This window comes from Malaclemys terrapin, chromosome 13 (assembly GCF_027887155.1).
Source record: "Malaclemys terrapin pileata isolate rMalTer1 chromosome 13, rMalTer1.hap1, whole genome shotgun sequence".
NCBI lineage: Eukaryota > Metazoa > Chordata > Testudines > Emydidae > Malaclemys > Malaclemys terrapin.
Genome location: NC_071517.1, coordinates 26,727,482 through 26,751,329, shown reverse-complemented (window position 1 = coordinate 26,751,329; position 23,848 = coordinate 26,727,482). Strand labels below are relative to the sequence as shown.

General features: G+C 48.5%; 2 protein-coding genes across 2 annotated transcripts in view; both read left to right on the top strand.

Moving 5' to 3' along the window:
* The window catches only part of GLP2R (glucagon like peptide 2 receptor), a 122,343-nt gene that overhangs the window by 16,627 nt on the left and 81,868 nt on the right, over positions 1-23,848 (top strand). The window contains exons 3-4 of the mRNA XM_054046695.1: positions 4,557-4,661; positions 12,043-12,168. Coding sequence (XP_053902670.1) covers positions 4,557-4,661; positions 12,043-12,168 — 231 coding nt within the window. The remainder of the gene's footprint in view (positions 1-4,556; positions 4,662-12,042; positions 12,169-23,848) is intronic.
* On the top strand, positions 13,908-16,078 carry LOC128847296 (uncharacterized). Its single transcript, XM_054046696.1, has 2 exons — positions 13,908-14,514; positions 15,509-16,078. Exons 1-2 carry the CDS (start codon positions 13,911-13,913, stop codon positions 15,982-15,984), a joined length of 1,080 nt encoding a protein of 359 aa, XP_053902671.1. The 5' UTR covers positions 13,908-13,910; the 3' UTR covers positions 15,985-16,078.

Genomic DNA, 23,848 nt, shown 5'->3' with positions numbered 1-23,848 from the left:
CACTGAAATAGTTCACAGAGAAATACATTAATGTGACTTCTAAAATGTCTTGTTGGATTATGTCCCTGGAACTTTAATGAGGCAGAACTAGGCTAGATCACAGCACAGCCAGCCTTTGGGAACCAGAAAGCCATAGTCCCTGATACCTCCAAGCACCCACTGGATTGGGGAACTAAACACACTTTTTATTTTCATTAAGAAAAAAATGTGAATCTTCACCAATTTCCATTGTAGAGACGGCCTTAAAAATGGAAACCAAAGCAAACCAATTATTAGACTTGAAAACTTATCACTACAGGTTTCCTGAGGCTGGACTGCCCTGTGAAGCCAGGCTCTCTGTATCTGGGGGCGATCCTAGAGCAATTTGTAATGTGGGTAACAGCACCATCTGTGCACAAAACTCCTTGTCAGGAGCTCTTCAGGTGGTACCTCTCCTGTCTTCCTCTCACCCTGTGGACCCACCTCACTCCAGGAACCATAGCATCCTCTTCATGATTTGGCCCTCCAGCCGGGTCACCATCTGTGTTTCCCCCTTCCAGGGTGACCCAAGATCCTTCTATGGCATGCAAATGGTCCCAGGCAGTCTTCTCCAGTGCTGCCCAGCTTGTGCCATTTCTCCAGTAGCCAGTAAGGTGACCTGGGCCCTCCCTCTACTCTGGGTTCCAGTTCAGGGACCCTCAGCTCAGCAGTTCTGGGCTCTACCCTCTCAGCTCTCACTGCTCCTTCTCTGGACTGCCTCCTACTCTTCCTGGTTCCCCACCCACCCCCATTCTCTGAGAGAACCAGCTCCAAACCAACTCCCTCTTCCCAGTGAGTGACTGCCCTTTCCCAGCAACCCCTGTCTGTTGCCAGCTATCTGGCTTTATACAGGTCCCACCTGTTCCTGTACAGCTGAGCCTGCTTGCAAACAACTAGTTCTCTGCTCCCTGGCTCCTTCTCCTGTGGAAGAGAGGCTAGTGCCTATCACAACCACTTTCCCCAGGGGATAACAATGCCTACGTCACTGGGCCAAAAATTGTCACCGTTATTTACTTTGAGTTTGTAAAGTGCTATGATCAGTAAGGTCCGTCAGGATGGTCCTGTCCCCTTTTAAGGGCTATGGACCCAATGGCTGCCAGAACCCCATTATAATTTGACAACTATCCCTTAAAAATCATTTTATGAACTTTAGCCCCTATGTATACCCCAGTGCAGATGTCCAGACACCACTTTTCCTGCAGCAGGAGACTTTTGGTGGTTCAGTGTTTCTTGCCACACTTTTCCTGCCAAGCATTGGATTGAATCTCCATCTACACCCATCATACCAAAGACATATGTAACAAGACCAATCCAATACCAGTTACCCGACAGACATAGCGGTGCTGAGCTTATTGGATGGTCACAGACAGAGAGAACAGGTCCATGATTACCAGGTGCACAGTAACTGCTGCTAGTTGTCCAAACAATGGACAAAAATGCTAGGCTCCATAGATACCATGTGCCCAGTAATAGATATAACAGATCTCCATAGTTACACGGTGCTCAGAGACATGTAACAGTACTTATAATTACCAGGTAGATTAATAGATTTTAAGGCCAGGAGAGAGCATAGGATCATTTAGTCCAGTGGTTTTCAAACTTTTTTTCTGGCGATCCAGTTGAAGAAAATTGTTGATGCCTATGACCCAGCAGAGCTGGGCATGGAGCTTTGGGGTGGGCTCAGGGCTGGGGCAGAGGGTTCGGGTGCGATAGAGGGTCAGGACTCTGGGCCGGGGGTGCAGGCTCTGGGGTGGGCTGGGGATGAGGAGTTTGGGGTGCAGGAAGGGACTCCGTGTTTGCAGGGGGACTCAGGACTGGAGCAGGGGATTGGAGTGAGTGGTTGGAATGCGGGCTTGCCTCAGGTGACTCCCGGTCATCGGTGCAATGTGGCTGCTTAGGCAGGCTTCCTGCGTGTCGTGGCACCGTGGACCGCACTGCGCCCAGCTTCACATGGCTCTTGCCCGTAGGCACCTCCCTCTTCCCCCAGCTCCCACTGGCTGGTGCTCTGGGCAGGGGCAGTGTGCGGAGCCCGGTGGCCCCTCCGCCTAGAAGCCGGACCAGCTGCTGGACACTTCTGGGGCACAGCATGGTGTCAGAACAGGTAGGGACTAGCCTGCCTTAGCTGGGCAGCACCGCTGATGGGACTTTTAATGGCCCGGTCGGCCGTGCTGACCAAAGCCACCACGACCCAGTGCCTTACATTCCATGACCCAATACTGGGTACGACCTGCACTTTGAAAACCACTGATTTAGTCTCACCTTCTGTTAAGCACACGTCAGGGAATTTCATAATATTGAGCCCAATAGCTTGTGTTTGGCTAAACCAGATCTTCCTAAAAGGCATGCAGTCTTGATCAGGACAATGGAACAGACACCTAGGGAGGTCATGGAAGCACCTTCATTGGAGGTTTTCAAAAGGAGGCTAGATAGTCATCTGTCTTGGATGGTTTAGACACAACAAATCCTGCATCTTGGCAGTCCCTTCTAACCATGGTCGGTGCATAATGGAGGCTGGGGGAGGCTAAGCTCCCCAAACTTTGCGCTGACGGGGGGCGGGCAGTGGTGGATTACCACATGGGCCCATGGGGCCCGTATCCAGAGGCCCTGGATAATTTGGGGGCCCTGGAAAAATATCCCTGCCCCCCCGCCCGCCATGGCCAGGGGCTGGAGGACTCTTGCTCCCTGCTGTGGCCACAGAGCTTTTCCAGTTTCAGGGCCACAGCATGGGAATGTGGGGGCGTAAAGGAGTGAGTGAGGGGTGGAGCCTTGGGGGAAGGGGCAGAGAGGGGGCAGAGCCATGGGAGGAAGGAGTGGAATGGGGTGGGGTCATGGGTGGGGCCGCAGACGGAGGGGGAAGAATGGGGGAGGGGCTTCAGGCTCAGAGCTCTGGCTAGGGCCAAGAGCTGTGCCTCAGTCCCAGCCAGGGCAGAGAGCTCGACCCCAGCTGGGCCTGAGCTCTCAGCCCCCCTCTGTGGCCTCGACCAAGCTCTCAGCCCCCTCTTGCCCTGGCTGAGGTCATGGGTGTGGGGGCTGAGAGCAGTGAGTGGGGGCATGGCCTCAGCCGGAAGAGGCGGGGTCCAGGACTAGCCTCCCCAAGGGGAAACGTCACACTCCATCCACGCTTCTAACCTTATGGCTCTATGATTCTATGATCTAAACACACCAACAGATTAAGAATCTACCATATCACTTGTAGTTTCTTCCAATGGTTAATAACCCTCACTGTTGACAAAATGTTGTGCCTTGTTTCTAATTTCAGTTTATCTGGCTTTAACTTCCAGCCACTGATTCTTGTTCTGTCTTCCGCCACTAGATCGAAGAGCTATTTATTAACTAGGAATTTTTCTTCCTCTGAGGCTACTTACACACCGGGATCAAGTTACCTCTTGATTTTTTTATAAGCTAAACACACCAAGCTCCTTAAGTCTCACTATAACATTTTTTCCAACTCTTGAATTATTTTTGTGGAAATCTGCTTTCAACATCCTCTTAAAAATGTGGACACCAGAACTGAGTGCAGTATAGCAGCACTGGTCTCATCAAAGCCATGTACAAAGATAAAATCAACTTCCTACTCCTACTCACTACTCCCCCTTTATACATCCAAGCATTGCATTAGCCCTCTGTCACAGTATCACACTGGGAGCTCATGTTGAGTTGTTTGTTCACTTTTCTGCAGAAAAGGACCTAGGGATTACAGTGGATGAGAAGCTGGATATGAGTCAACAGTGTGCCCTAGTTGCCAAAAAGGCTAATGGCATTTTGGGCTGTGTAAGTAGGGGCATTGCCAGCAGATTCCCCTCTATTAGGCATTGGTGAGTACTCATCTGGAGTACTGTGTCCAGTTTTGGGCCCCACACTACAAACAGGATGTGGAAAAATTGGAAAGAGTCCAGCGGAGGGCAACAAAAATGATTAGGGGGCTGGAGCACATGACTTATGAGGAGAGGCTGAGGGAATTGGGATTATTTAGTCTTCAGAAGAGAAGAATGAGGGGAGATTTGATAGTTGCTGTCAACTACCTGAAGGGGGGCTCCAAAGAGGATGGATCTAGACTGTTCTCAGTGGTACCAGATGACAGAACAAGGAGTAATGGTTTCAAGTTGCAGTGGGGGAGGTTTAGGTTGGATATTAGGAAAAACTTTTTAACTAGGAGGGTGGTGAAACACTGGAATGAGTTACCTATGGAGATGGTGGAATCTCCTTCCTTAGAGGTTTTTAAGGTCAGGCTTGACAAAGCCCTGGCTGGGATGATTTAGTTGGCGATTGGTCCTGCTTTGAACAGGGGGTTGGACTAGATGACCTCCTGAGATCCCTTCCAACCCTGATATTCTATGATTCTATGACCCATAAGTCCTTTTCAGAGTCCCTGCTTTCCAGGATACAACCCCCATGCTATAACCATGGCCTCCATTCTATATATAATGGATCCCTGTGCTTACAGACTGCCTGGAATCAGGCATGACAGTCTCCATGGTTACCAGCTGTCTGAATAATCTTTATTAAAAACTAAACATTAGTTCTCTCTTTCTCTACAGGAATATATTGCAAAGGGACATTTGATCAGCTTGTTTGCTGGCCTTATTCACTTCCAGGAAATGTGTCTGTTCCTTGTCCTTCATATTTACCCTGGCTGGAAAACGGTAATGTGATTTCTCTTTTTTTAAAAGATTCATATCATGAATCTTCATTGCAGGAGGGAGTTGTCAGCTCAGGCTCTACTGTCCTGGAATTGCCTGGGGGATTGCTTGGGCCTATTCTGCATCACCTCCTTCTTGGCTAGTCACCAAAGTCATCCCATTGCAACATTCTTCAAGCCCTGTAGGGATGAGCAGTGACCTTGCCTGCACCCTTCCCCACCCCTCTTTGCTATGTTTCAGTCACTTTAAGGCCAAAAAGTCACTTTGGGATATTGACTTTTAAGAACGACTTTAAGAACCCTCCTAAGAACCGGGGGGAGGGATAGCTCAGTGGTTTGAGCATTGGCCTGCTAAACCCAGGGTTGTGAGTTCAATCCTTGAGGGGGCCACTTGGGGATCTGGGGCAAAATCAGTACTTGGTCCTGCTAGTGAAGGCAGGGGGCTGGACTCGATGACCTTTCAAGGTCCCTTCCAGTTCTAGGAGATGGGATATCTCCATTATTCTATTCTATTCTAACTCCTTTCCCCCTAAATGCTGTCATGATGCTGACTCTTCCCCCAGCAGTTTCATTGACCCTCAGGGAATCCTGTGGTGGTAACTGGAGGCCAGGGTGTTCAACCTATGGCTTTAAATTGTGGCCCTCAAAGGCGGCTGTGGTGAGAAGAAGTGTTACAGGATGGCCAGCCCTATAAGCGTCTGGAGGCTGAGGGCTAGTCAGCCCTGTTCAATCAGCCCTGCCTGTGCCATAATTGCCTGCCTCCCCGCTTAAGGGGCAGGACTAGCTGTGGTCAGGTGACTGCCTGAAACATGTGTGTCTCATAAAAGGCCTGAGGGAACTCAGTGTCAGTGAAGAACAGGAGTAAGTTGGGATCCCATGGAAGGTCCTGGAGTAGGGTCTGGAGGGACTGCAGGGAATCAACCTAGGCATCAGTGCTGTAGCCCAGATGGGGGTTGAGACTATGAGAAGGACTCCAGAGAAAGAGCCTGGAAGTCAGGGCTCCTATCCCAGAGCCAGAGTAACTTAAAGATAACCCCGAAGGGTGTGGGAACTGAGATCAGAGGGTGAGATGAAGAAGGCCCAAGAAGAGTAAAAGAATGTTTTGCTTGGACATTTGTTACCTCCAGAAGGGGACTGAACTCTGACAGTGACCCAGCTGGAGGGCTGAGGCACATGAATCCCTGGGAGTGTCAGAAAACCATAGTGAGAGAAATTGAGGCAGGGAGCACCTGCAGTGCCATGCTCAGCCACCATGGGGCACGAATGCCTTATGACAAGAACATTTTATTTGACTATGAACTGAAAACGTGCCTTGCAACTTTTAAACTGACCTGTTTGAACCAGCCCGGTCAATACAAGGCAGGGATATCGAGCAGCACCTCCCACCACCTCCCCTGCAGCACCAGGAGCATTCTGAGCCACAGCTGGGCCTCCCTCCTGCAGCTGCTCAGCAATGCCTCCACTGACCATTTGCTGCATTGCAGGGGTGAGAGGAGAGTAGCTCTAACGGCTCCATTTCCTGCTTCCAAGGAGGAGCAGGGCAGGAGCTCAACTAGTTCTGCCTGAGCCTAGGGGCCCCTAGCAAAGACTACTCCCCTTCCCAACACACCCCTGGGCAGCTCAAAAGGTGGGAAAGGAGGAGAAGCTGGGACATAACAGACACTTACAATTCCCTGCCTGCCTGCCCCAGCAAGAGCAGCCCCCTAATTTGCATCCATTGGCTACAGTCCCCAAAGGATCACATAGGGTAGGTCTAAATTGCAATTAGACACCCACAATTGGTCCTTGCTAGCTGACTCGGGCTCACAGGGCTTGGGCTAAGGGACCGTTTAATTGTACTGTAGATGTTCTGGCTTGGGCCGTACCCTGAGCCCTGGGACTCTCCCACCTCACAGGGTCCTAGAGACTGGGCTTCATCCTGAGCCTGAATGTCTACACTACAATTAAACTGCCCCTTAGTATGAGACCCAGGAGCCCAAGTCAGTGTCATGGGCCAGCTGTGGGTTTTTAATGTCCATGTAGATGTACCCATTGTGGCTTGGAATAGCTGGGGCACAGCACGATCCAACTACTCATTCTTCCAGCATCCGACATACCCCTCCCCACTCCCTCACCTGTCCTTGCCCCTGCCCCTACCCCTGCTCCAGGAGTTGAAGGGAATGAGGTACAAGAGTCAACTTTGCCAACTCTATGTCCACTGTAGACTCAACTAGGCCAGGGGATACGCAGAAGCAGACTTGTGGGAAGTTTCTGGTTCTTCTGCCCTTCTTAGACATCTGTAAGGAAACAGAACTAGGCAGAGATCCACTCCATGACAGTGACTGTGGGCCAATAACTGTATGATTAATAACACTTGGCTCCCAAGATGACAAAGTTTGACACCTCTGCTTTAAGGTGTTCTTGACCTTTTAAGAGGATGCCTAGAGGGCTGCTTCATTCTCACCCTGCTTCTTTCATTGCTGCACGGCCATCATGTTCAGGGAACATCTATTTTCCAATATGGCCCAGCCTCAGTCTTTCCCCTGGGGATGGAGGGGCCTCCTAGCATGGGTATATTTTCAAATGGCACAAGCTCCTCTGTAGCTGTATCTAGATCTTGCATGGCTCCCCACCACTGCCAACCCCAAGTGCTCGAAGATCACAAGTCAGATGCCTAAAATCATGAGATTTTTTAAAAAATCACATTTTTGACTGCCTGCCTTCTGATTTCTTTCCTCATTGGGGGGAGCTGCCTGCCCCTCAGTTCACAATCAAAATTCAACCTTCAGCACACACACAAAGCTGTAGCTTCTATTCACAGCTTGAAGGGACTCCACAAACCCTTCCTTATTCCTGTGGTGTGTGCAGCGGCCACTCCATCGCTCCTCGTCACCCCCACTTGCTACACAGGCTAGGCAGATGTCCCACTCCCATTCCCTAGCCATGCTTCCAAACAGTTTTCTGCCCCCACCTGTCCCAAAAATTAAGTTCCCCACATTTTCCTCTACCTTTCCTATCTGATTCTCCTTCTCTGCTACATCACATCCCCTTGCACCTCCCTCAGCCAGGTATCCTGCTCCCCACACTCCCCTGCATCTCCCTCAGCTGGGCCTCTTGCTCCCCACATTAGCCTGTGCCTCCCTCAGCTGGGCCTCCTGCTCCCCACACTCCCCTGCGCTTCCCTCAGCTGGGCCTTCTGCTCCCCACATTCCCCTGTGCCTCCCTCAGCCGGGCCTCCTGAACCTCCCTCAGACAGGCCTCCTGCTCCCCATACTCCCCTGATCATCCCTCAGCTGTGCCTCCTGCACCTCTGTGACCGGTGTCCCAGCAGGGGCCAGCTGTGGTTACTTAGATTTACCAAGCCAGCATAAAACAGCTTCTTTATTACCTCACTGGTTATTCAGAAGTCAATAACACAATTCCCTTAAAGTGCCAGTCTCAGGCCTCCATCCAGGTACCCAAGTCAAATATGATGAAGATTTCTGAAAATCTTATTTCATCATATAAAATAAATGATTCTACCAATCCCAAAGGATCAGACACATTACCTCCCAGGTGATTGCATATCCCAGATCTTACCCAAATACTTGCATACAGCCAATGCTTATTAACTAAACTAAAATTTATTAAAAAACAAAACAGAGAGAGGATGGTTAAAAGAAAATACATTCAGACATGAATTCAATTCTTCAGGTTCAGATTCATAGCAGAGATGGTGAGCTTTGTAGCTGCAAAGAGTTCTTTTATAATTTAGTTCATAAGTTATAGTCCAGTGTCCAATATCATACCCAGGGTGTGCCAGCTAAACTGGGATCTCATCTTGCGACTTAAACTTCCCCTGATGAAGCTCAAGCAGATCTGAGATAAACAGGATCAGGACCCAAGGGTCTTTTAATAAGGTGTTCTAGCATCCACTTGACCACACAGACCTGGGTAAACAATAGGCTTTTGATGTAACCTTCTGCTTCCTAAACACCACCAGTAATTAGTTACACAAATTAACAGAGAAATTTATGCATTAGGCTGTCTATCACAAACTTCAAAGAGACATATAGACAATGACATTATTTCACACAAGATTGATCTAAATGTTAATATTCCCTTTTTACATTTAAGATATACACTAGGGCTGTCAAGCGATTGAAAAAATTAATCGCAATTAATTGCACGATTAAAAAAATTAACCATGATTAATTGTGTTAATTGCACTGTTAAACAATAATAGAATACCATTTATTTAAATATTTTTGATTTTTTCTACATTTTCAAATATATTGATGTCAATCACAACACAGAATACAAAGTGTACAGTGCTCACTCTATATTTATTTTTGATTACAAGTATTTGCACTGTAAAAAAAACAAAAGAAATACTATTTTTCAGTTCACCTAATACAAGTATTGTAGTGAAATCTCTTTATCATGAAAGTAGTACTTACAAATGTAGAATCATGTACAAAAAAACCTGCATTCAAAAATAAAACAATGTAAAATTTTAGAGCCTGCAAGTGCACTCAGTCCTACTTCTTGTTCAGCCAATCGCTCAGACAAACAAATTTCTTTACATCTGCAGGAGATAATGCTGCCCTCTTCTTGTTTACAATGTCATCTGAAAGTGAGAACAGGCATTCTAATGGCACTGTTGTAGCCGGCATTGCAAGATATTTATGTGCCAGATGTGCTAATGAGTCATATGTCCCTTCATGCTTCAGCCACCATTCCAGGGGACATGCGTCCATGCTGATGATGGGTTCTGCTCGATAATGATCCAAAGCAGTGCGGACTGAGGCATGTTCACTTTCATTATCTGAGTCAGATGTCACCAGCAGAAGGTTGATTTTCTTTTTTGGTGGTTTTGGTTCTGTAGTTTCCGCATCAGAGCGTTGCTCTTCTAAGACTTCTGAAAGCATGCTCCACACCTCGTCCCTCTCAGATTTTGGAAGGCACTTCAGATTCTTAAACCTTGGGTTGAGTGCTGTAGCTGTCTTTAGAAATCTCACATTGGTACCTTCTTTGCGTTTTGTCAAATCTGCAGTGAAAGTGTTCTTAAAATGCACATGTGCTTGGTTATCATCCGAGACTGCTATAACATGAAATATATGGCAGAATGCAGGTAAAACAGCAGAGGACATACAGTTCTCCCCCAAGAAGTTCAGTCACAAATTTAATTAACACATTATTTTTTAACAAGCATCATCAGCATGGAAGCATGTCCTCTGGAATGGTGGCCAAAGCATGAAGGGGCATATGAATATTTACCATATCTGGCAGGTAAATACCTTGCAATGCCAGCTACAAAAGTGCCATGCAAACATCTGTTCTCACTTTTAGGTGATATTGTAAATAAGAAGCGGGCAGCATTTTCTCCCATAAATGTAAATAAACTTGAACAGGATGTAGGACTGAGTGGACTTGTAGGCTCTGAAGTTTTACATTGTTTTGTTTTTGAGTGCAGTTATGTAACAAAAAAATCTACATTTGTAAGTTGCACTTTCACGACAAAGAGATTGTACTTGTATGAGGTGTATTGAAAAATATTATTTCTTTTATCATTTTTGCAGGGCAAATATTTGTAATAAAAATAATATATACTTTGATTTCAATTACAACACAGAATACAATATATATAAAAATGTAGAAAAACATCCAAAATATTTAATAAATTTCAATTGATATTCTATTGTTTAACAGTGTGATTATTTTTTTTAATCATGATTAATTTTTTTAATCACATGAGTTAACTGCGATTAATTGACAGCCCTAATACACACAATTAGTATTACTTCTAACTTCTAACAATATACATCTGCATTTCAAAGTTCTAGCCTACCTAGCAATAGAATGGCCCTAATTTCCCTTTCTAACGTGTCTTTAAATGTTGGCTTTGGGTTGGTTAGCCTGCAAGCTGTTTAACCCCTTCTGGCCATGTGTTACGCTTCGGATAAGATTAATTGCAATTATATAACTGTTGTAGCAATAATGATTTCATGGTTATATTTTAATTAAACAACATCATAGCCTTCCTCAGCCAGGCCCCCTGCTCCCCACACTGCCCTGCACCTCCCTCAGCCAGGCCTCCTGCTCCCCACACTGCCCTGCACCTCCCTCAGCCAGGCCTCCTGCTCCCCACACTGCCCTGCACCTCCCTCAGCCAGGCCTCCTGCTCCCCACACTGCCCTGCACCTCCCTCAGCCAGGCCTCCTGCTCCCCACACTGCCCTGCACCTCCCTCAGCCAGGCCTCCTGCTCCCCACACTGCCCTGCACCTCCTTCAGCCAGGCCTCCTGCTCCCCACACTGCCCTGCACCTCCCTCAGCCAGGCCTCCGGCTCCCCACACTGCCCTGCGCCTCCCTCAGCCAGGCCTCCTGCTCCCCAGATTGCCCTGCACCTCCTTCAGCCAGGCCTCCTGCTCCCCACACTGCCCTGCGCCTCCCTCAGCCAGGCCTCCTGCTCCCCAGATTGCCCTGCACCTCCTTCAGCCAGGCCTCCTGCTCCCCACACTGCCCTGCACTTTCCTCAGCCAGGCCTCCTGCTCCCCACACTGCCCTGCGCCTCCCTCAGCCAGGCCTCCTGCTCCCCAGATTGCCCTGCACCTCCTTCAGCCAGGCCTCCTGCTCCCCACACTGCCCTGCACTTTCCTCAGCCAGGCCTCCTGCTCCCCACACTGCCCTGCACCTCCTTCAGCCAGGCCTCCTGCTCCCCACACTGCCCTGCACCTCCTTCAGCCAGGCCTCCTGCTCCCCACACTGCCCTGCACCTCCTTCAGCCAGGCCTCCTGCTCCCCACACTGCCCTGCACCTCCTTCAGCCAGGCCTCCTGCTCCCCACACTACCCTGCACCTCCCTCAGCCAGGCCTCCTGCTCCCCACACTGCCCTGCACCTCCTTCAACCAGACCTCCTGCTCCCCACACTGCCCTGTGCCAATGGAGCTACACCATTTCACACCAGCTGAGGACCGGGCCCTACATTCTGTGATAAGGCACCATAAGCTGATGTGCCAGAGCATGAGAGGATAGTTATTTAATTACTAAATCATCTTCTTTGCCCAGAGTTCTGGTGGTGGTATGAAATGTATTGTCTGTATGTAATAGGAAGTGTTCAGATTAAGAATCTAAAGGATGAAGAAAGAATGATCTGAAATGTAATTTTATCTTTTTGATGTACTCACTATATTTGCTTTTTGAAAATACTGGGTAAATTATGGGAATTTCTTTTGATAATATATTCATAAACTAAGTTTCTATGATTTTCTCCCAAATAGACATTATAAAGAATCATCAAAGGCCAAAGCAAAGATTTCTCTAATGGGGTTTCCCTAGCTTTGCTGAAAGGATGAAATTTGTAAAGCACATGAAAAATGAAATATATGTCTTGACCTTTCAGACTGAGGCTCTGTTTACTTTCAGGAAGTGCAGGAAATGTATACAGAGTCTGCTTGGACCAGGGAATCTGGCAAACAGAAGAGAATTCAACAGATATTTGGCGCGATGATTCAGAGTGCTCTGAGAAGAATCACTTCACCCCACAAGTAAGTATGATGTTTTCTTTTATGCTTTAATACTTTAATCTTCTTAATCCCTTCTTGAATAATTGATCAGATGTTTCCATTGAATAGCTGCAGAAGAGAGCGAGACTTATTTAGGTAATGATATGGAAACCTTTGCTTGTATTTTGAACAGGGATTAGGACTGAAAAAATCCTGAGTGCTTTGGGTTCAGCAAATTATCCCTAGGTCAGTTTTGGGATCACTACATTTACTGAACTCTAATATAATGAGTAAAAATTGAAACTCATAGAGTAAATTACTCAGACTCAGAGAATCCCACATGCTAAAAGGAAACATATTGGGCAAAATTGCTATGGAACTAATTGGAGTGAACATGGAACAAATGTCCCTCTTCAATTCATTCTCTTCATCCCTGAGCCTCACAGTCATTAGTGGGCAGCTGCATGCAAAGAAAAAAATGGAGGCAAAATCACAAACAAACCCAACCCTTGTTGGCACTGGACTTTTGATGATGAGACTCTGCAGTCACCCAGCTAGGTTAGGCTATGCTAACTATGGGGAGAGGCAGAGGAAAACCAAGACAAAAGGGATCATTTTAAATTTTTAGAACTTTATAAGGGAAACCCCCAAAAAAGTTTCAGAAGCATAAATAATATAGAACATTGCAAAGTACTTACTACTTATAATAATAATAAACTATGTTACCAACACATTAACCTTTGCGAGCTTGCATATGATACTCATCTTTACTCTGTGCAGTTAATACCAAATACATTGTTATTTTTAAAAACAAAAAGATTATTGAACAATAGACTCTGTCACTTCAGAGAAGAATCAACTTTTCAGCTCCATTCTTGCTGTCCTGTTTTTTGGTTCTCTTTGGCTTGAAGTGCCCATTAGATTCGATGTTTCTGTGGTTGTGCCTCTTTTCACTGGGTTTATCCACAAGCGGGTTTCTTCAACTGGTGCACCCTCATTTGTGCATTTTGCACCTTTATTCCTTCAATGATGTTCAAAGTCATTCTCTCTGCTCACATACTTCAGGTCCTTTGAGGGGGGGGCTTCTCATTTACTGTTTTCATGGTCTGTTTTCATCTGACACAGCTTTTGATCACTTCCCTTTTTGACCAATTATATTTCCTTGGTACTCTCTGTCCAGTATGTCTGTAGATTTTATTTCCCTCTACTTCCTTTCGCTAATAGTGTCTGCTCATATACCTGGGTCTGTTTTTTCCTGCTTCTCCTGACCTGAAACCTTTCCTATTGTCCTTCTTCCCTCCTTCTCACTTCCCAGGCCCCTGCTTTTATTCTTCTGTTCTGGTATTTTATCACCTCACCGTCATAGAATCATAGAATCATAGAATATCAGGGTTGGAAGGGACCTCAAGAGGTCATCTAGGCCTGGTCTACACTAGGCGTTTATGTCGAATTTAGCGCCGTTACATCGAATTAACCCTGCACCCGTCCACACCGCGAAGCTATTTAGTTCGACATAGAGGTCTCTTTAATTCGACTTCTGTACTCCTCCCCGACGAGGGGAGTAGCGCTAAATTCGACATGGCCATGTCGAATTAGGCTAGGTGTGGATGGAAATCGACGCTAATAGCTCCGGGAGCTATCCCACAGTGCACCACTCTATTGACGCTCTGGACAGCAGTACGAGCTCAGATGCTCTGACCAGCCACACAGGAAAAGCCCCAGGAAAATTTGAATTTGAATTCCTTTTCCTGTCTGGCCAGTTTGAATCTCATTTCCTGTCTGGACATCATGGTGAGCTCAGCAGCACTGGCAACGATGCAGAGCTCTCCAGCAGTGATGGCCTTGCAATCTCAGAATAGAAAGAGGGCCCCAGCATGGACTGATCGGGAAGTCTTGGATCTGATCGCTGTGTGGGGCGATGAGTCCGTGCTTTCCGAGCTGCGCTCCAAGAAACGGAATGCAAAGATCTACGAGAAGATCTCTAAAGACATGTCAGAGAGAGGATACAGCCGGGATGCAACGCAGTGCCGCGTAAAAATCAAGGAGCTGAGACAAGGCTACCAGAAGACCAAAGAGGCAAACGGACGCTCCGGATCCCATCCCCAGACATCCCGTTTCTACGAGGCACTGCATTCCATCCTAGGTGCGGCCGCCACCACTACCCCACCACTGACCGTGGACTCTGAGGATGGGATATTGTCCACGGCCGGTTCCTCGGACATGTTAGCGGACGGGGAAGATGAGGAAGGAGATGAGGAGGACGAGGCAGTCGACAGCGCTCACAACGCTGATTTCCCCGACAGCCAGGATCTCTTCATCACCCTTACAGAGATCCCCTACCAACCGTCCCCAGCCGTTACCCCGGACACAGAATCTGGGGAAGGATCAGCCAGTAAGTGTTGTAAACATCTAAACATTTATTTTTAACAGAACAGGAATATTAACAATAACAAAAATGGGTTTCTCATGATTAGTTTGCCCTAGGCGCTTAACGGTTCAGTCATGGGCAGTGCAACTATTGAAAAAAAATCTAACAATGTCCGGTTTTGCATGATTGTCCTGCTCAAGCCGCTCTACTGTTTAGTCACTGCTACTGCAGCTAGAGTAAAATGCGGTCTAAATGTCCGGGGATAGAGCAGAAATCCTCCTGGGACATCTCGAGGAAGCTCTCCTGGAGGTAATTGGAAAGCCATTGCATCAGGTTTCTGGGGAGAGCGGCCTTATTGGGTCCTCCATAGTATGACACGTTGCCGCACCACGAGACAATCAAGTACTCGGGAATCATTGCTCTGCACAGCAGGGTGGCATACGGCCCTGGTCTTTGGAGGCTTTCCCGGAGCATTCTCTCTTTCTCACTGTCAGAGATCCTCATGAGGGTGATGTCGCTCATGGTGACCTGCTTTGAATTAGGTAGGGGAATGTTAGTGTTGGGACTGCTTGCCCGTTCCTTTACAGAACTGTAACCGCTGGTTTGCAGCCATGCGGTGGAGGCGGGAGAGGGGCAGCCTACAGGGATCGTTCCTGGGGACAGCCGCGAGGGGGTGGGACAGGGGCAGAGTTCCTGCTTGCCGGATTGCTGGCAGCAGGGACTGACATTGCTTTCAATGTGAAATGAGGCCATTTGTAATATTAAAGTTTTAAGCTGCCACAAGTCTACGGCTTACCATGTCTGCCTGCAACAGAAATTCCGTTGTCCTGCCCCGCTTCTCAAATGTGCTGTGCAAGACCCCAGGCACTGAATGCGAAGGCCAAGAATTCGACCTTGTGCTGAGTGCGCATGTGATAGGTGCTGTGCATGGTCTTGTTCACAGAGAAAGACTATGTTCTTTGTTCACAACTACATTTATCTTTCTGAGGAATTCACTCCCTTTTTCCCATTCCCACAGCCACATCTGCGACTGTCTCACAACCTAGCCTGGCATCACACTCCCAGAGGCTAGCGCAGATTAGGCGTAGGAAGAAGAGGACACGGGAGGACATGTTCTCGGAGCTTATGGCCTGCTCCCGAGCCCAGGCAGCACAGCAGACCCAGTGGTGGGAGAACTTGTCCCAAATGCACCAAGCAAACATGGATCGGGAGGAGAGGTGGCGGCAGGAAGATCAGCAGGCGACTCAAACGCTGCTTGGACTACTGAGGGAGCAAACGGACACGCTCCGGCGCCTTGTGGATGTTCTGCAGGAACGGAGGCAGGAGGACAGAGCCCCGCTGCAGTCTATCTCTAACCGCCCTCCCTCGCCACCAAGTCCCATACCCACCTCACCCAAAGTCCAAAGAAGGAGGGGCGGCAGAGTCCGTGCTAACTCTCACTCCACCCCTGCAGAGAGCTCTAGTAGTAGAAGGCTCTCATTCCCCAAAATTTGACAAGTTCTTTCCTTCCCGCCTGACACAAGCCCCCGTCCAAGTTTCACCTCCCAGTTCCATGTGTAGTTGATAATAAAAAATACGTTTCTGTTAACTACTGTTTCCATCATGTTCTTTTGGAGGAGGAGGGGAAAGGGGGTTGGTAATTGGACAGGACAGTCACCTTTGGCAGAGTACATAGGCGGGGGCAGGTACAGCAGCAGGGCACATACACAGTGCAGTGACTAGTTACTCTGGTCAGTCTGTGAGGTGGTTTTCATGTTATGTGGTGGGGGGTGGGTTGCTCTGTGACTTTGTGGCGGGGGAGGGCAGTTACAGATCTTAAGCGGCGGTCCTTATGCAGGATCACAGAGCCACGCAGCAGGAGATCTGTAACCCTCCTCCCCCTGCCACAAAGTCACATAGCCCCCCCATACACACAGTCCCGATCAGGAGGGGTGACAGGCTCCGTTGAAACAACCAGCCCCCCACAGCGGAGCCTGTCAATCCTTGAGTTTAGAAGCTTCATTTGTGTCACTACACTACACCCGCTCCCCACCACAGTCTGCATCCCAGTTTAAAAAATTCCCGCGAAAACAGTAATAAAGAAAACGGTGTTCATTAACAAAGTAGAACTGATTTTATTTCGAAACGTGTGTTGGAAGGGGGTGAAGGGGGTATGTAACTGGAGAGGATAGTCAACATTAACTGGGTAAAGAAACGGGGGCAGGTTCAGCTTCTCTGTACACAAACTTAAAAGTCACAGGTTACCCTGCTCACTCAGGAACCTAGCTTTCAAAGCCTCCCGGATGCACAGCGCGTCCCACTGGTCTCTTCTAATCGCCCGGCTGTCTGGCTGTGCGTAATCAGAAGCCAGGCTATTTGCCTCAACCTCCCACCCCGCCATAAAGGTCTCCCCCTTGCTGTCACAGAGATTGTGGAGCACACAGCAAGCTGCTATAACAATGGGGATATTAGTTTCGCTGAGATCACAGCGAGTCAGTAAGCTTCTCCATCTCCCCTTGAGACGGCCAAAAGCACACTCCACCACCATTCTGCACTTGCTCAGCCGGTAGTTGAAGAGTTCTTTTTCACTGTCCAGGGCACCAGTACAGGGCTTCATGAGCCAGGGCATTAGCGGGTAGGCTGGGTCCCCGAGGATCACTATAGGCATCTCCACATCCCCAACAGTTATTTTGTGTTCCGGGAAGTAAATACCTTGCTGCAGCCGTCTAAACAGACCAGAGTTCCTGAAAACACGAGCGTCATGAACCTTGCCCGGCCATCCAACGTAGATGTTGGTAAAACGTCCCCTGTGGTCCACCAGTGCTTGCAGCACCATGGAAAAGTAGCCCTTTCTGTTAATGTACTGGCTGGCCTGGTGGTCCGGTGCCAGGATAGGGATGTGAGTTCCATCTATGGCCCCACCGCAGTTTGGGAATCCCATCGCTGCAAAGCCATCTATGATCGCCTCCACGTTTCCCAGGGTCACTACCTTTGACAGCAGTACATCAACGATTGCCTTGGCTACTTGCATCACAACAACCTCCACAGTAGATCTGCCCACGCCAAACTGGTTGGCAACTGACCAGTAGCTGTCTGGCGTTGCAAGCTTCCAGAGGGCTATGGCCACTCGCTTCTGGACAGTCAAGGCTGCTCGCATCCGGGTGTCATTGTGCTTCAGGGCAGGGGACAGCATCTCACAAAGTTCAAGGAAAGTTCACTTCCGCATGCGAAAGTTTCGCAGCCACTGGGATTCATCCCAGACCTGCAGCACTATGCGGTCCCACCACTCAGTGCTTGTTTCCCATGCCCAGAATCGCCGTTCCACGGCATCAACATGACCCATTGCCACCGTGATGTCCTCGGCGCTGGGTCCCGTGCTTTCTGAGAGGTCTGTGCTACTCTCAGACTTCAGGCCCTCACCGCGGTGCCATAGCCTCCTCGCCTGACTTATCTGCATCTGCCTCAGGGAAAGGTGGATGATAAGCTGCGAGGCGTTGAGAGCGGCCACAACTGCAGCGATGGTCGCAGCGTGCTCCATGCTCGCAGTGCTGTGGCATCCGCGCTGTCACTGACTAGAAAAGTGCGCGAACTGATTTCCCGCCGGCGCTTTCAGGGAGGGAGGGCGGGAGTGATGGACGGATGACGACAGTTACCCCAAAGCACCCTGGACACATTTTTTTTACCCAGAAGGCATTTGCGGCTCCACCCAGAATTCCAATGGGCAGCGGTGACTGCAGGAACTGTGGGATAGCTGCCCACAGTGCACCCACAGTGCACCGCTTCCAATGTCGACGCTTTCCCCGTTAGTGTGGACTCACAAAGTCGAATTACTGTCCTTAGTGTGGACACACACGTTTGACTTTGCAATATCGATTCCAAAAATTCGATTTAAGTAAAATTGAACTACTCTCGTAGTGTAGACATAGACCTAGTCCAACCCCCTGCTCAAAGCAGGACCAATTCCCAACTAAATCATCCCAGCCAGGGCTTTGTCAAGCCGGGCCTTAAAAACCTCCAAGGAAGGAGACTCCACCACCTCCCTAGGTAACGCATTCCAGTGTTTCACCACCCTCCTAGTGAAATAGTTTTTCCTAATATCCAACCTGGACCTCCCCCACTGCAACTTGAGACCATTGCTCCTTGTTCTGTCATCTGACACCACTGAGAACAGCCAAGCTCCATCCTCTTTGGAACCCCCCTTCAGGTAGTTGAAGGCTGCTATCAAATCCCCCCTCATTCTTCTCTTCTGGACACTAAACAATCCCAGTTCCCTCAGCCTCTCCTCATAAGTCATGTGCTCCAGACCCCTAATCATTTTTGTTGCCCTCCGTTGGACTCTTTCCAATTTTTCCACATCCTTCTTGTAGTGTGGGGCCCAAAACTGGACACAGTATTCCAGATGAGGCCTCACCAATGTCGAATAAAGGGGAACGATCACGTTCCTCAATCTGCTGGCAATGCCCCTACTTATACAGCCCAAAATGCCGTTAGCCTTCTTGGCAACAAGAGCACACTGTTGACTCATATCCAGCTTCTCGTCCACTGTAACCCCTAGGTCCTTTTCTGCAGAACTGCTACCTAGCCATTCGGTGCCTAGTCTGTAGCAGTGCATGGGATTCTTCCGTCCTAAGTGCGGGACTCTGCACTTGTCCTTGTTGTACCTCATCAGGTTTTTTTGGCCCAATCCTCTAATTTGTCTAGCTTCCTCTGTATCCGATCCCTACCCTCTAGTGTTTCTACCACGCCTCCTAGTTTAGTGTCATCTGCAAACTTGCTGAGAGTGCAGTCCACACCATCCTCCAGATCATTAATAAAGATATTAAACAAAACCGGCCCCAGGACCGACCCTTGGGGCACTCCGCTTGAAACCGGCTGCCAACTAGACATGGAGCCATTGATCACTACCCATTGAGCCCGACGATCTAGCCAGCTTTCTATCCACCTTACGGTCCATTCATCCAGCCCATACTTCTTTAACTTGGCGGCAAGAATACTGTGGGAGACCGTATCAAAACCTTTTCTAAAGTCAAGGAATAACACATCCACTGCTTTCCCCTCATCCACAGAGCCAGTTATCTCATCATAGAAGGCAATTAGGTTAGTCAGGCACGACTTCCCCTTGGTGAATCCATGCTGACTGTTCCTGATCACTTTCCTCTCCTCTAAGTGTTTCATAATTAAGTCCTTGAGGACCTGCTCCATGATTTTTCCAGGGACTGAGGTAAGGCTGACTGGCCTGTAGTTCCCCGGATCCTCCTTCTTCCCTTTTTTAAAGATAGGCACTACATTAGCCTTTTTCCAGTCATCTGGGACCTCCCCCGATCGCCATGAGTTTTCAAAAATAATGGCTAATAGCTCTGCAATCTCACCCACCAACTCCTTTAGCACCCTCGGATGCAGCGCATCCGGCCCCATGGACTTGTGCCTGTCCAGTTTTTCTAAATAGTTCTGAACCACTTCTTTCTCCACAGAGGGCTGGTCACCTTCTCCCCATGCTGTACTGCCCAGTGCAGCAATCTGGGAGCTGACCTTGTTCGTGAAGACAGAGGCAAAAAAAATCACTGAGTACATTAGCTTTTTCCACATCCTCGGTCACTAGGTTGTCTCCCTCATTCAGTAAGGGGCCCACACTTTCCTTGATTTTCTTCTTGTTGCTAACATACCTGAAGAAACCATTCTTGTTACTCTTAACATCTCTTGCTAACTGCAACTCCAAGTGTGATTTGGCCTTCCTGATTTCACTCCTGCATGCCTGAGCAATATTTTTAGACTCCTCCCTGGTCATTTGTCCAATCTTCCACTTCTTGTAAGCTTCTTTTTTGCGTTTAAGATCAGCAAGGATTTCACTGTTTAGCCAAGCTGGTCACCTGCCATATTTACTATTCTTTCTACACATTGGGATGGTTTGTTCCTGCAACCGCAATAACGGCTGTTTAAAATACAGCCAGCTCTCTTGGACCCCTTTGCCCTTCATGTTATTCTCCCAGGGGATCCTGCCCATCTGTTCCCTGAGGGAGTCAAAGTCTGCTTTTCTGAAGTCCAGGGTCCGTATTCTGCTGCTCTCCTTTCTTCCTTGTGTCAGGATCCTGAACTCGACCATCTCATGGTCACTGCCTCCCAGGTTCCCATCCACTTTTGCTTCCCCTACTAATTCTTCCCTGTTTGTGAGCAGCAGGTCAAGAAAAGCTCTGCCCCTAGTTGGTTCCTCCAGCACTTGCACCAGGAAATTGTCCCCTACACTTTCCAAAAACTTCCTGGATTGTCTGTGCACCACTGTATTGCTCTCCCAGCAGATATCAGGGTGATTAAAGTCTCCCATGAGAACCAGGGCCTGCGATCTAGCAATTTCTGCTAGTTGCCAGAAGAAAGCCTCGTCCACCTCATCCCCCTGGTCTGGTGGTCTATAGCAGACTCCAACCACGACATCACCCTTGTTGCTCACACTTCTCAACTTTATCCAGAGACTCTCAGGTTTTTCTGCAGTTTCATACCGGAGCTCTGAGCAGTCATACTCCTCTCTTACATACAACACAACTCCTCCACCTTTTCTGCCCTGCCTGTCCTTCCTGAACATTTTATATCCATCCATGACAGTACTCCAGTCATGTGAGTTATCCCACCAACTCTCTGTTATTCCAATCGCATCATAGTTCCCTGACTGTGCCAGGACTTCCAGTTCTCCCTGCTTGTTTCCCAGGCTCCTTGCATTTGTGTATAGGCACTTAAGATAACTCATCGATCGTCCCTCTTTCTCAGCATGAGACAGGAGTCCTCCCCTCTTGCACTCTCCTGCTTGTGCTTCCTCCCAGGATCCCATTTCCCCACTTACCTCAGGGCTTTGGTCTCCTTCCCCCGGTGAACCTAGCCCTCCTCACTAGGTTAGCCAGCCTGCTGGCGAAGATGCTCTTCCCTCTCTTCGTTAGGTGGAGCCCGTCTCTGCCTAGCACTCCTCCTTCTTGGAACACCATCCCATGGTCGAAGAATCCAAAGCCTTCTCTCCGACACCACCTGCGTAGCCATTCGTTGACTTCCACGATTCGACGGTCTCTACCCCGGCCTTTTCCTTGCACAGGGAGGATGGACGAGAACACCACTTGCACCTCAAACTCCTTTATTCTTCTTCCCAGAGCCACGTAGTCTGCAGTGATCCGCTCAAGGTCATTCTTGGCAGTATCATTGGTGCCCAAGTGGAGAAGCAGGAAGGGGTAGCGATCTGAGGGCTTGATGAGTCTTGGCAGTCTCACCGTCACATCATGTATCCTAGCTCCTGGCAAGCAGCAGACCTCTCGGTTTTTCCGGTCGGGGCGGCAGATAGATGACTCAGTCCCCCTGAGAAGGGAGTCCCCGACCACCACCACCCTCCTCCTCCTATTGGGAGTGGTGGTCGTGGAACCCCCATCCCTAGGACAGTGCATCTTTTGCCTTCCAATCGGTGGAGTCTCCTTCTGCTCCCTTCCCTCAGATGGGTCATCTAGTCCACTCTCCGCATTAGTACCTGTAGAGAGAACATGGAAACGATTGCTCACCTCCATTGCTGGTGCATGGACGCTCCTCTTTCTCCTTCTGGAGTTCACATGCTGCCAAACCTCTTCACAATCCTTCTGTCCCTGCTGTGCTTGCTCTGAATCTTCAGAACATTGTGGTCATAGAAGCATCTCCTGACGTCTGTCCAGGAAATCTTAATTTTCCCTTATGCAACGCAGATTCGATATTTGTTTCTCCAGCCCTCGAACCTTCTCTTCCAATATGGAGACCAGCTTGCACTTTGTACAGACAAAGTCGCTTCTGTCCTGTGGAAGAAAGACAAACATGGCACAACCTGTGCAGGTTACAATAGCTGATCGCTCACCTTCCATATCACCGTCCTATTAAGAACTTCCTCAACTGCTGCAGGAACTACTCAGAGAAACCTGCAGATGAAAGCCTCAGTGCGCTCTCCCCAAGCGAGCTCCCAGGCAAACTCCCGCTGTTAGCCTCTGCTGTTCGCCGCTCAGCTGGTTCGCTGCTGACTGCCCTTATATACCAGTCAGGCCCACTCAAGGCCCACCTGGAACAAAGCACTCCCAATTCACACTTTCAAACAAACAAGCAAGCAATCAAGCACACGGTCAAACTGACCAACTGTCCCAGCAGCAGACACTCAGATACTCACCAACACAGCCCCCCTAATACATCACTTAGCGTACCTCCTCTCAGATAGCTCCCAGGCAAACTCCCGCTGTTAGCCTCTGCTGTTCGCCGCTCCTCAGCACCAGTTCATCCCTAGCTCAGCTCTCCCGTCGCCCTCAGCACCAGTTCATCCCTAGCTCAGCATCTTGATTCTTCTCTTTCTCTAACAGCTTTTTCCAACTGCCCCCTTTGGGTGGATTCTGAGCCCCCTCCCCAGCTCGAGCTGCCTTCTCACTGGCTGTTTCTCTCTCCAGGACAACATTATATGCTGCTGCATCACAGCTGCACGGGCTAGTGCCTGGGCCAGGGTTACTACAAATCCTGTTAATAGCAGAGAGCAGTATTATCACAGTGCAGAGCACTTCTGTACAGTGAGCATCATGGCTTGTGCAGTATGATCCCCGGGCTAACAACATGCAGTGCTGTTACTGGCCTTTACTCATGACTGCACAAAAAGCTGCCTGTACAGTGATATTTTATTGCGCAAGCCAGTAACACTCATCTTTGTTGCACCCAACCTCTTGTTCACAAGATGTCCTGAAAACATTTACTGATCAACCACATGCAGTTTGTGCCCTTTGTACCCATTTAATATACACCTGAGTGCAGATCTTGTGGCCCATGCTGAGGGCAGCGTACAGTTGCACACCTCTGTAACCGTGCCTTCTTGGGCCACAACTGAGAGTGCCAAATTCAGGACTAACTGCTGAGAAATAGGGCAGAACCCCCCTGAAGACTGGTGGCTAATCCCGCATAGGATATACCAAACCAGCAACAAAAGTAAACTTCTGTTTCACCAAACTGGCTAACAAGAAGTCATAAAGGCAGTTTCCTCAGGCATTCCAGTTCTTGTATTACCACCAAAAACACTAGACTTAAGAGATGGGTGGTTCTTTAAAACCAGTCTCTTCAAATAAAAGGTTCTTCTGATCCCAAAGGACCAGCCACACTCCCAGGTCAATATATAACATAGGACTTACCCAAAAATCATGCTGATGCCAATCCTTTAGTATCTAAAATCTAAAGGTTGAAAGAAAGAAAGAAAGAAAGAAAGAAAGAAAGAAAGAAAGAAAGAAAGAAAGATCAGAGTTAAAATTGGTTAAAAGAATCAAATACATACAATAAATGCAAGGTTCTTGGTTCAGGCTTGTAGCAGTGATGGAATAAACTCCTGGCTTAAGTCAAGTCTCTGGCTGCTTCCAAATCATCA

Coding starts and splice junctions, on each gene's coding strand:
- LOC128847296 (XM_054046696.1), top strand. CDS start 13,911: ATGGTGAGCTCAGCAGCACTGGCAACGATGCAGAGCTCTCCAGCAGTG. Junction 14,515..15,508: donor ATCTGGGGAAGGATCAGCCA/GTAAGTGTTGTA, acceptor CCATTCCCACAG/CCACATCTGCGACTGTCTCA.